This window comes from Diospyros lotus, chromosome 12 (assembly GCF_014633365.1).
Source record: "Diospyros lotus cultivar Yz01 chromosome 12, ASM1463336v1, whole genome shotgun sequence".
Classification (NCBI taxonomy): domain Eukaryota; kingdom Viridiplantae; phylum Streptophyta; class Magnoliopsida; order Ericales; family Ebenaceae; genus Diospyros; species Diospyros lotus.
The window spans coordinates 8559-21674 of NC_068349.1; the positions used below are offsets into that span (position 1 = coordinate 8559).

The following is a 13116-nucleotide window of genomic DNA, read 5'->3' on the forward strand; positions in this document are numbered from 1 at the left end:
AAGTTAATTGAATGGGAAAACTCAAATGAGCCAATTTTATAGTCTACTTTATGGATCCTTTTGCCTATGTTGGATCTTAAAGGTATATTCCTTTTCCAGTGAGTGAGCAGGGCAAGGCAATGAACTCAGATCTGTCCATTATTTAACCTGACCAAAATTTTTAAGCTATTACATTATTAAACCGGACCAAAATTTTAGATCTGTCCATTCACCTCATACACACACACACATATATATATATATATATATGTTTTCAGCTTGACTTTACTTTTTCATCCACAAAATTCCAAAACACTGTATGCACTGTCATATATCCCGGAACAAAAACAAATAGCATTCAAGTTTCAATAGCATTCAAATATCATTCAAGTTTCAAGAAAGAGCTAAACCTCGAGCATTCAAATAGCATTCAAGTTTCAATAGCATTCAAATGCCACAAAATAGAAACAAATAACATTTAATAGCATTCAAGTTTTAAGAAAAAGAAACAGCTAAACCTCGAGTGAGTAAAAACGAGAAAACTAGAGGCAAGGGCGAGGGTGAGAGCCAACCGTGAGAGGCTAGGGTGAGGGCAAGGACAAGGGTGAGGTAGTGAGCGAGAGGCGAGCAAGCAAAGTAGCCAGCGAATCATGAGCGAGAATGAGAGCCTAGGGCGAGGGCGAGGGCGAGGCAGCGAGCTAGAAACTAGGGCTAGGGCTAGGGCGAGTTAGCGAGCAAGAGGCTAGGGTGAGGGTGAGGAAGTGAGCGAGAGGCGAGCAAGCGAAGCAGCGAGCAAGAATGAAAGGCTAGGGTTAGGGTGAGTTAGCTAGCAAGAGGCTAGGGCAAGGGTGAGCCGCGAGAGTGAGGCAACGAGCGAGGGCGACGGAGAAGGGTTTGCAGAAGGGGAAGAAGAGAGAAGAAGGGTTTGCAGAAGGGTTTTGATTGGGGGATTTTTAAGGAGGGATTTGGTTAAGAGAAAGAGACGGGGGAGATTCTCACATCTTTCTTATTTTTTGTTTAATATTTAATAATTAAATATATGTTTAATTTACTTTTTTCAAAGTAAGCATGAGTTTTCATCCTAGGTTTATAATTAATATTAATTATTTATTTTCTTCAAACAAAATTTTTGAAAATAACTATTGAACCGATTAGTCATTTAAATTCATTTGTATGAATTTGGCTCCCAAGAACATGACAACTAAATGGATGGCATCCAAATGAACACATGAGTTAAGAATATATCATTCAATAATTAATTTCTTCAAGGCAACACAATTTTAAGACTGGAACACAATTAGGGTGTGTTTGATAGTATGAAAAATATATGGAAAATGTCATATTCAAGGAATTGAATTTCATATTTGGTATTTGACACACTATATTTTTTATGGAATTGAATTTCATGGTACAATCATTAACGTATGTTTTTGTATCTTTTCCATGAAAAATTCCATCTAGGAGAGATGGTTTTTGTTTTCTATGCGAGTTGAAAAATGATTTCATTTCCAACTAAATGCTATCAAACACACCCTTAGTAAACCAACATTCGATAATTGCTATTTATTTAAATATTTAATTATATTATAAATTTAATAAATTCGTTTAATATATTAGATTATTTATTTAAATATTTCGTGAAAATTGACGTGTTTGAGAAATTAGCCAACTTACTCGAAAGGGATGATTACACCATAATATGAATGTCACATTATGGTGTTACCTATATGGGGATGATTACAATTTACATGCTAGTGTTAGGAATTCTATCCAATCCATTTTGTATATAAAAGAAAAAGAAATAGAATTTCACTTAACAAAGTTATTTAATTTTGGCTTCAGTTTATTCAACCTATTAAATTCAATACAAAATTTGTTACGGAGGGAGATGACAAAGGATACAAACATGAAATTGATAATTATATTTTTTAAATTTAATTTATATTTATTTACATACAACTATATTAAGATCATCTATGTGTCACTTTATAAGAACATAAAATGTCAACTTTAATGTATAATTTGAATCATATTTTTATTCAATTTCCAAAAAAAAAAAATCTGAACTCATTTATATTATATTTAATTTTTTTTAATTTTACTACTTAGCCATGGAAAAAATTTCCCTTGCTAAACTTTTCACGATGGAAATTATATTTCGTTGCTAAATAAATTAAAAATATTTTTTATAATGATCACAATATATTTATAAAAAGAAAAATAAATAAAAAAAAATTATATTTAGCGACGGATAAACTGTTCCGTCGGCAAAATCAAATTTTTATTTTTTTTATTTTTTGATTTCAGCGATGGAAATATAAATCCATCGCTAATTTTAGCAATAGAAGAAATAATCCGTCGCTATTTTTAGAGACGGATTAATATTTTCGTATCTGAAATTTAAAAATAAAAGAAAAATAAAATTAATTTTTTGCTTAGGAACGAAACAAAATTTTCATCTCAAATTAGCAATGAAATATTTATTTCTGTCACTAATTTTACCAACAGAAAATGTATTCCATCGCTAAATAAAAAATTAATTTAATTTTTTTTATTTTAAAATTTCAGCAATGGAAATTTTAATCCGTCGCTAAAAATAGCAACAGATTATTTCTTTTCTTTTGCTGAAAATCTTATTTAGTGATGGAATATTTTTTCATTGCTAGTTTTACGGTGTAAATCCATCGCTAATTCATCGTTGTTCCATTGCTAAAATACCATCGCTAAATCTCGAATTTTTTGTAATGCAAGAGTCTCCTTCCTTTTGCTTACATGTATTCAACGTAAGTTTCTTGTATTCGACGGGCGATATACAATTAAGAGGCTCCTTTTGGGCAACAGTGGTGAAGGATGATTTGATGAGGCTTGTCCTTTTCGTTGGCTGGTGATGGTGATGGCAAATTTGGTAAAACAAATATTTCTGGATTTGCAAAGGCAATGGAGACTGGAAATAATGAGAGGGAGATGATCAGTGGGAGACAAAGAGGCTAGCAAAGGATCTAGAGTCCACCACGTGGTCAATTGGATCGGTCTAGATCTAAATTAATTATTTAAAATGAATCAAGATCCATTGACAAGCCTTCCTAGGAGGAGTGCTTGAGAGTCACCAAATTTGAGTTCGAGACCCTAGACTAGCTCGTCAATATTTAAAAGATACCCATCATCATTTTAAGTATTTAATAGATCGATAAATCTATTTGGATATAATCTATTCGGATAGAAAGATATTTAATACTTGTTTTATAATATTTTAATTATATTAAACAAAAGAGAAAGACAATTTTAACCTTATAAAAATTTTAACTCTTCACTTGTCTAAAACTCTCGCCTAAAACTATTGCCCAACATATTAAAGTTGCACATTTCTAAAGCAAAAAAAATTAGTTATGAAAATAAATAATGACAATCATGACACTTAGTGGCAGCACACTATTGACTATAATCAATGTATTCTCTTTATATTTTTCTTCTATTTTATTTCATTCATAAATTATTTTACTTTATCTAAATTGATTGATGCATAAACAGACGAACTTCATCTGTGTTGAAGTCCGCCCACACTGGGCGGACTACATCTTAGATGATGCAACCCGCGCTGCTGCATTTAAGATGCATGCTGCTGCATCATGCAGCAGCGGGCTGCATCTTGTTGATGTAGCAGCCCGCTGCACAAGATGCAGCCCGCCATCTAAGATGTAGTTCGCCAGCACTGTATCTGGCGGACTGTATTTAGATATAATTTGTTAGAAATTGAGAATTGTCTGAATTATTGGACAAGTTTCATTACTGATATTTTTGTTATTTGATGTCTTTAATGATCTTGTGTGTCAATCAATCCAAGCAAAGAAGAATAATTTGTATTTAAAGCCATTATGACTCTTGAAATTCTAAAAATTCATTAAATCATGTGAGAGACTAAAATTTAAATTTAATAAGAAAGAGAGAATGAAATTTTGAATTGTGACTGAAGAGGGTATTGTTGATAAATAAAATGTTAAATGACATTCTTATCCTAACATCAATAATTGAAATGACAAAAAAAGACAATTCTATCTGGATCGATTCTATCCAAATAGCAAGGTCCTTAATAGATATCTATTTATCATCTAGACTAGATCATATATAGTATTTAAAATGTGTTCCTTAATATATATTGATTAAATGATAAAGATTGAAACACAGGAGGAGTGACTACGAGTAAGTGACAGGGCATGCATGCTAATCTAAAATGATTCATTATAACATGATGATTTGTGCAACTTTTTTTTTGTTTTTATTTTTGTGATTAGTGCTGCTAATGTTAGAAATTTTGTGTGGGCATTAATTGGCAGACACAAATATTGTTAGATAATGATGTTGATGGTTTGGCGGGTGGGGTGGAGTGGAGTGGAGTGGACGGACGGACAAATACAAATTTACAATCGAATGCATGCCGCTAATTAACAACCATGGACCATGCACCTACAAGTTGTAAGACTTGAGAACTTGATGATCGGGACTATTTACTGTTTAAAACTTGTACAGCAGCTTTGCTTGCTTAAAGCTCCTTGATCATAATTGGATTGGACCTTCCCTTCCTATATGCTGGGCTTCTCTCGCTAGCTATAGTTGCAGCTGCAAGTCTGCAACTAACTACAAGTCTAGAGTAACGGGCTGGGTTTCAATTTTGAAACATTGATATGACGGACACTTGGGTGGGTGGGTTGGCACTTGGCACTCCATATTCTCACAAGAAAATAAATTTTTTAAATGTAATCCATCCACCGATGCAAATCCTCTTTCCTTGCACCTTCCCATAGGCCAAAGTCTAGTCAAAGTCTGTCCTCCAATCCATAGCACGATGGCATGCATCCTTAATTCAATTTGAATTTGCTTATTGAAATCAATTCACATATTATGCGTGATCTCAGCCATCCACCGATGCAAATCCTCTTTCCTTGCACCTTCCCATAGGCCAAAGTCTAGTCAAAGTCCGTCCTCCAATCGCAACAGTCTAGTCAAAGTCTGTCCTCCAATCCATAGCACGATGGCATGCATCCTTAATTCAATTTGAATTTGCTTATTGAAATCAATTCACATATTATGCGTGATCTCAGCCCTCCACATCTCCATTCACGCGCTTAACTTTGGTCAACAACCCAGCCCCTTTTCCCACCTATCCCCTCAACCCCCCCACCCCCCCCCCCCCCCCCCCCCCCCCCCCCCCCACCCCAGTTTTCTTCAACCCCGAGCCCAAACCCAAAATGCTCTATTTACCCATTATTTATTTGAGGAATTTTATTAGCAGCCCACATGAAATTACTCTTCATAGTCCATATCATGTAAAATTCCTCACTAATTTTAAAATTTTCAGTTTAGCCTCACCTCTCTCTTTCTCTTCCGCACATATACACACATACACACAAACAGGACGACAGCCATGGTTCCCGACACACCGCCATTACCCCCTCCCACACTCCTACAAGCCGTAGCAGAGAGAAGAGAGATAGAGAGAGTGGGTCAGCCTGTACACACACACATATATATACACACACAATATAGCCGTAGCCATGACAATCGCAGCTATGGAACTCAACCCATCACACACACTTATATATATATATATATATACACATTCACACACATGAAAGCATGGCTACGACCATTGCAGTCGGCAGTCGCGGCCATCAGAAACCTCCGCCCTGACTCCTCCCCACCTCAGCGACGATGGTAGCATCGCTGCCTTCGTCAGCTATTATGGTGGCGGCCGCGATGCCACCACCATCGCCTCGAGTCGGGGAACGCTAGGTTCCTCAACTGCTGCCATGGCTAGGTTTCATGGTCGCGCTAAGTGTGTGTGTGTATATATATACTAGTGGATAACCCATGCGATGCATGGATATTGTAAAAAAAAAAAATCGTTAAAGCGAAAATTGTATAATTTAGTAGTTACAATAAATAAAAAATATAATAAAAAAGTAAAAATTAAATAAAATAATCATGTTACAATCATGAGAATACAACAAAAGAATTACAAATTTTAAAAGATTTCCTTATGTATATTCAAGGGTAGACGAACAATAAAAAGCACATAACTCTATCCCGAAACCATGTAAAAAATAAACCTAAATTAACATGTAATACAATAAGCAATGCGTAAAAAAATACAAAAATTACACAATAACAGGAAAAAAAAAGAATAAACGATAATCAACCTCTTTATTCTAAAATATGTATTCAAGGGTAGACGTTTTTATTTTTAATTTTCACATGTATTTGTCTCATATGTGCGTACCACACGAACCCTCAAGGCCTAATTTTTTCTAGTTGCATTCATATCACTCACTTGACATAATAGTGGTGCTATGTTACATCAGAAGACCAAACTGGATAAAAAAAATGGTTAAAATTTACTAAATAAAAATAAAGAATAAGAGAAAATTTAAGAAGAAGAATTGAGAAAGGAGAAGAGAGGAAATGGAAGTGTTGAACGAGAATGAAGAGGAAGAAGAGACAAATTTTTGTTTTTTTTATTAATTTTTCTTCCTTCAAATTCTCCAATTTCTCTCAATTTATCAAATCACATGTCACCATTAAGTTTCTCTTTTTTTCCCACGCTTTGCCACACAATCTGAATCTTACTTAACATAATTTTCAAAACACAAATTTAATTTGTATTTAATTTCCCCAAGTCCAACATATAGCACATCTTCGGAGTAGACCAATGGAAAAAAGAAGAATTAAATAAATGACAATAAACAATTAAGTTGAAAAATAAAATTATGACATTTAAAATTATAAAAAATAAATTTAAATTAATTAAATTGTATGTAAAATAAAAATAATTTAAATAATCAAATTTTCAAAATTGATTATCCATACATGACTTTATATATTTCTCCTAATAATTAATTACCATATTTAAGATAGGTCAAATTTTGAAAGAAGTAAAAACAAAAAAAGTTAAAAAATAAAATTATAACATTTAAGTTATATTTAAAATTATAAGAAAATAAATTTAAATTAATTAAACTATATATAAAATAAAGATAATTTAAATAATCAATTAATTATATAAATGGTAATAGTCAAATTTTCAAAATTAATTATTCATGACTTTACATGTTTCTTCTGCAATCAATTACCACTTTAAGACAGATCAAATTTTAAGAAAGTAATAAAAAATATAAAGTTAAAAAGTAAATTATAATATTAAAATTATATATAAAATTATAATATTTAAAAATATAAAAAATAAATTTAAATTAATTAAACTATATATAAAATAAGAATAATTTAAATAATCAATTAATTATATAAATAATAATAATCAAATTTTTAAAATTGATTATCCATATATGACTTTACATATTTCTCTTGACAATTAATTAACACATTTAAGACAAATCAAATTTTTAAGAAAATAACAAAAAAAAAAAGTTAAAAAATAAAATTATAATATTTAAGTTATATATAAAATTATAACATTTAAAATTATAAGAAAATAAATTTAAATTAATTAAACTATATAAAATAAAGATAATTTAAATAATTAATTAATTATATAAATGATAATAATCAAATTTTTAAAATTAATTATACATACATGACTTTACATATTTCTCCTAGCAATCAATTACCACATTTAAGACATGCCACATTTTTAAGAAAACAACAAATAAAAATAAAGTTAAAAAATAAAATTATAACATTTAAGTAACATTTAAAATTATAAAAAAATAAATTTAAAATAATTAAACTATATATAAAATAAAGATAATTTAAATAATCAATTAATTATATAAATAATAATAATCAAAATTTTAAAATTAATTATCCATACATGACTTTACATATTCCCTCTAGCAATCAATTATCACATTTAAGACATGTCACATTTTTAAAAAAGTAATAAAAAAAATAAAGTTAAAAAATGAAATTATAACATTTAAGTTATATATAAAATTATAACATTTAAAATTATAAAAATATAAATTTAAATTAATTAAACTATATATATAATTAAATTAAAATAAAAAATTTACTTGGCATTCGGTATTCAACGGTATTACCTGATATGTCAAGAGTTCTCCCGATTTAAAAAAATCTCATTTTTCTGTAATTTATTTCAATTAAAATTTTATGTTAATATTTAAAAATTAATAATATGAATTAAATTTTGTCTCTTCATATATCAGCATACTTACACATTCTCCAAACACTATTTAACAATAAAAAAATATATTTACGTGTTCCAAGAACTACACGATTTTTACAAATTTAGACTTAATTAATGACTTATAAAAATTTCATTTCGGGTAAGCAAAAAAAATTAAAAAATATAATAAAATATCTAAATAGTAACTAGAAACGGGCGGGAAAAATTTTGACGGCTGTTTTGTTATAATATATATATAGATGTGTGTGTGGGTCGGTCATGACAACCGACACACTCTCTCTCTCTTTTTCTCTTTTCTCTACTATGGCTTGCGGCTATTGTACAAAGAGAGAAAGCGAGAGTGTGTGGGGGCTAGGTCGACAACCATGGCGGTCGCCTTGTTTGTGTGTATATGTGCGGGAGAGAAAGAGAAAGGTGAGACTAAATTGAGAATTTTAAAATTAGTGGGGAATTTTACATGTTGTAGGTTGTGAAGAGTAATTTCACGGGCTGCCAATAGAATTTCCTTATTTATTTATACCTGACACACACTTCAACATTTTCGTTTTTTTAGAAATTACAGTCCCCACGTGCCACTACCTCAAATCTTTTTTTTTTTTCCTTACAAACTCTACCCCCCTCCCGGCTCTCTCTCTCTCTCTCTCTATTCCTTCCCTCTATAAGAGAGGCCCCCCCGTATTTAGGGCAGGGCAGTGCAGCGCAACTCAAAGCCAGCAAAATGGCCGCTCCTCTTCATGTTTGGGCTTTGTTCCTGACCCTTGCACTCCTGCTGCTGCTGCAACTCATCTCCCCCGCCTTGTCCCTCAAATGTACCTCCCAGAGCGTCTCCTCTAAGAAGAACCAGCTCTACACCAACTGCACCGATCTACCCTCCCTTGGCGCCTACCTCCACTGGACCCACGACGCCTCCAAATCCACGCTCTACGTCGCCTTCCTCGCTCCTCCCACCAAGGCCGACGGCTGGATCGCCTGGGCCATTAACCCCACCTCCACCGGCATGGCCGGCTCCCAAGCTCTCCTCGCCTTCAAGCAACCCAACGGCTCTATGGCCGTCAACACCTACGACATCAGCTCCTACAGCTCCATCGTCCTCTCCAAGCTCTCCTTCGACGTCTCCGACATGAGCGCCGAGTACTCCGGCGGCCTGATGAAGATCTTCGCCACCCTGGCCCTGCCCAAGAACGCCACGTCGGTCAACCAGGTGTGGCAGGTCGGCAGTTCCGTCTCCAACGGCATGCCCACCCGCCATGAGTTCCAGTCCGCCAATCTGAACGCCAAGGGACCTCTGGATTTGGTGAAGAAGGCTGCTCCTGCTGCTGCTCCTGCACCGAGCAGCGATGGTCCCCTTGCATCTCCAACTCCGGCTGCGGCTCCTAGTCCAGCTACCAGCACATCCACTGCTGGGGCACCCACCGGCCCTGATAACGGAGGAGGTTCAATGATTCGAAGCGGCCAATTGGGGGGTTTTATTTTTGCATTTCTTGCAAGTTTTGCGGTTTTGTTTTAAATTAATTTGCATGCACGATGAGAGAATTAATGTGGTGTTGGTTACAAATTACTTGATTAATTAGCGATCATTTAGGAGGGGGACTGAGGAGGAGGTGCAGGAGGAGGATATATCATTGAACTCAGCTCAGCTGTTTGCTTCATAGTGTACGATATATAAATAGTATGTTACAGTAATGAAGGGGTGGTGGAGTGTATTTTGGCTGTCTGTGTGTGTCTCTCTCTCCATATATATATATATATATATGTACTATTTGCTGAAGATGGTTTATATATGCTCTTGATTTAATTGCCCCTCAATATTGAATAACTTAATTACCCGTCGGTTAGAACAGTACTCTAATAACAGAATAAATGAAATATGATCGGTAGAGTAGAAAATTGTTTTTAGTTTTAATTTCCTATATATATATATATATATATAGAGGGAGAGAGAGATAGTAATTCTAATATAAGCGAAGGCAGGTAGCTAGTAAGTAGTGCTTTTTGCAACTTCATCCTTTAATTAGGTGGAAAAGCTTTGACGACGATGAAGCTTCTCTACTTACTACTAGAAAGTAGAAACAAAGATTACATTGGTTCATACGTGCTCATCAATTCCATTTTTCTTTCTACAATGAATATGATATTCTTTATCTTGGCGGGTCCTGGCTCTCGGATTTTGTTCATTTGCTGATCTTCTTCTGGTACAACTAATGTTTTGATTAACTACTGGTCTCTGCATCTTGTTAACCATCAAAGTTTCTTCTGTTTATTTTTTTTTCCTTTTACTGTATATAGAGCACCAGAGGCAGACATACAATATTGGTTACTCGTTAAACACGGCAATCCTTTCTCGGCCGACCGATCCTTATTCGAAGTGGGTGTATCGATCTGCAAACCAAGCAACAAAAGCCAACAAATAAATATACATATATATAACTTCAAGACTGACGTACGTGATGTGACTGCAACTTCCGCTGTATATCTTGTTAATTAATTCAACATACATGGTGTTCTTCTGCCAATATATATATTCAACGTACAATATATTTGGTTAAACCAAACCTTTTAAGAATTTGAAAATATTTAACTAATTGTGTATTTTTTTCATAGTAGTTGAACCATCTCCATGGTCCAGGGGAGGGGCGACATCATCATGCCAACTTAACTTTACCATGCAATCAATCAAACAATTAAATAAAAGATATGAGAAATGGAGCTAAGCTACCGCGCACCAAAGTCACATGCCAACCTCTACTTTTGTGCGGGCTTGTGGAAACCCAATACCTTTAAGCACAATAATTTCTTTAGTAATCCTAGCATCAATCTGGATGTCCCCCCGCCCCTCTTACTCCTACTCTGAATCAAAATTTACAGGTGGGTGTCTGTCATATATAAACAGTCCCAAGTCCAGACAAATTAAGCTGGTTGGGCGTGTGCACATCACACGTTAAGAAATATTAGAATGGTAATTAATTTAAGAGTTTAAGAATCTATATATCTTCTAGATATTAATTAGAAGAATATTACAATATTTGACATATAGACACATGTGAGTGGGGCAGAATTGACACGAGTTGAGGCATGTGAATTGGAAACATGAATATGATTTGCCTTGTTGAATTATATAAACCACATGATGATGGGTCCTCAAACTAATAAACTCGTCTGCCATGCCATGTTACAAAAATACAGTTCTCGTGATCTGGTGAACAGCTTCCACATGCTAATCCTACCTAATTTGGAATTTAAAATATTTCCAGCCTTCAATGAGTCAAGATCAAGAGAGGAGTGCGGGACAGTTGTTAAAAATATTAACCAACCCAAAGCATACAACACCACAATTTTACGTTCTTATATAGTGTTTTAATTATAACTCTATACTCGATTGTGACACTACAAAATGCATCTCTTTTAAGATATTCTAATTTAGTACCTACCTCTCTATATACGTACGTATTTTAATTTATTGTGTTATAGAGATACAACGTCGTCATAACTAATTAATTCGCCCTCAACTTTAATTTGTCACACTAGTTACTCAAAGAAACTACATATTTTGAGTAATTAGTGTGAAAAAACATTAGATTCGGCTTATTTTAACATAAAACATTTAGTAAGAACCTGAATCAAAAGAGAAAAGATGGGGTTAGTCTCCTGGGCGGGCGATGAGATTGATAAGACTGAGGAACTAACTGCTGCCTTTTGTAATTAATATATCTGAGGGAAAGATGAATTAATCCGTGAAGAGTGGAATCCCATAAAGCAGAGTGAGGGGTTGGAAAGAATGGCAACAAGAGCAAGCAGATGAATTATATCAATTAATTATGGAAAGCAAGCAAGCAGAAGCAGTGAAAGAGGGAGGGGGAGGGGGACCTCCATATAATAAAAGGAACATGCTTTCTATCGGACCCCAACCCAAATTCACAAACTTTTTTAGTGAGTCTTGCCCCAAAAATGTTGCCAGAGCCCAATTATGTCTTGGGAAACTTTTTGACAGTCAACAAGTCGAGGTTAAAAATGAGTTGAATGGGAGAAGAATTAGAAAAGAAGAAATTATTAGAAGGTTTTAGATCTCTACATTCCATTTGGTTGAGACCTGTGAGTGCTACCATTTAAGCTTCATTCCATTTGGGGACGCCCTTGTGCCAATCACCCTTGCAAGACTTGCTCTTAAGGGTATCACTTGTTGAGCCTTCAGTCATATATAATACAATTTTATTTAACTAATTAATTAGACAAGGACATATATATATATATATACATCTATATATAAGATATAACTCAAGTACTTTTTCACTTGATTAATTAAAAAATATATATATATATATATTTAGTACATTTTATTAACTTATACTCTTAAGGACATAAGATATAAAAACTTCAAATAAATTAGTATAATTATAAATTGTAGCAACTCATTAATATGAGGTACTAAAAATGTTTGCTAACATGATCGCAGACACAAAAATAATTGACCGAACTTGGGAGTGGGACAGCTTTGCCTACTACTAAAGTCTAAATCTCCCTCTCACAAACTTTGAAGTTTGAATGCCATGTCATCTTTAGCTTTTAGTTACAGTAGCTGGAACTGTTGGGCCTATCAGCAAAATGGATCGGCTCAGTTATTGGGCTAATGATTGGGCCCATTCAGTTTTACTTGGATATCTAACCGGCTTTGCCATACGATGCGGTGCAGCAAGCCTAAACAGAAGCCCAAAACTATTAAGCCTTAAACGCAGATATATTATATAAACAACAAATTTTTTATATATTTGAACTCTTGATGTAAACCAATGACTGAAAAAATTAAGTTAAATAAAATATATATATATATATGCTTAAATCTTCCACCTTTAACCACATACGTGTCATTGGTTGTTTATCCACAACCAATGAACCATTGCTCCAAATATTTTTGTTATTTTAATTGATTAACATTAAAAATCAGAATAAAATTGGAAGTAGAATGGGATACACAATACGAGGGG

At 33.7% G+C, this 13116-nt stretch overlaps 1 protein-coding gene across 1 annotated transcript; it reads left to right on the forward strand.

The window, feature by feature from the left end:
- Window positions 1–8769: 8769 nt before the first annotated feature.
- On the forward strand, window positions 8770–9851 carry LOC127786951 (auxin-induced in root cultures protein 12-like). Its single transcript, XM_052314748.1, has one exon. It carries the CDS (start codon window positions 8856–8858, stop codon window positions 9642–9644), a length of 789 nt encoding a protein of 262 aa, XP_052170708.1. The 5' UTR covers window positions 8770–8855; the 3' UTR covers window positions 9645–9851.
- The last annotated feature ends 3265 nt before the right edge of the window (window positions 9852–13116 follow it).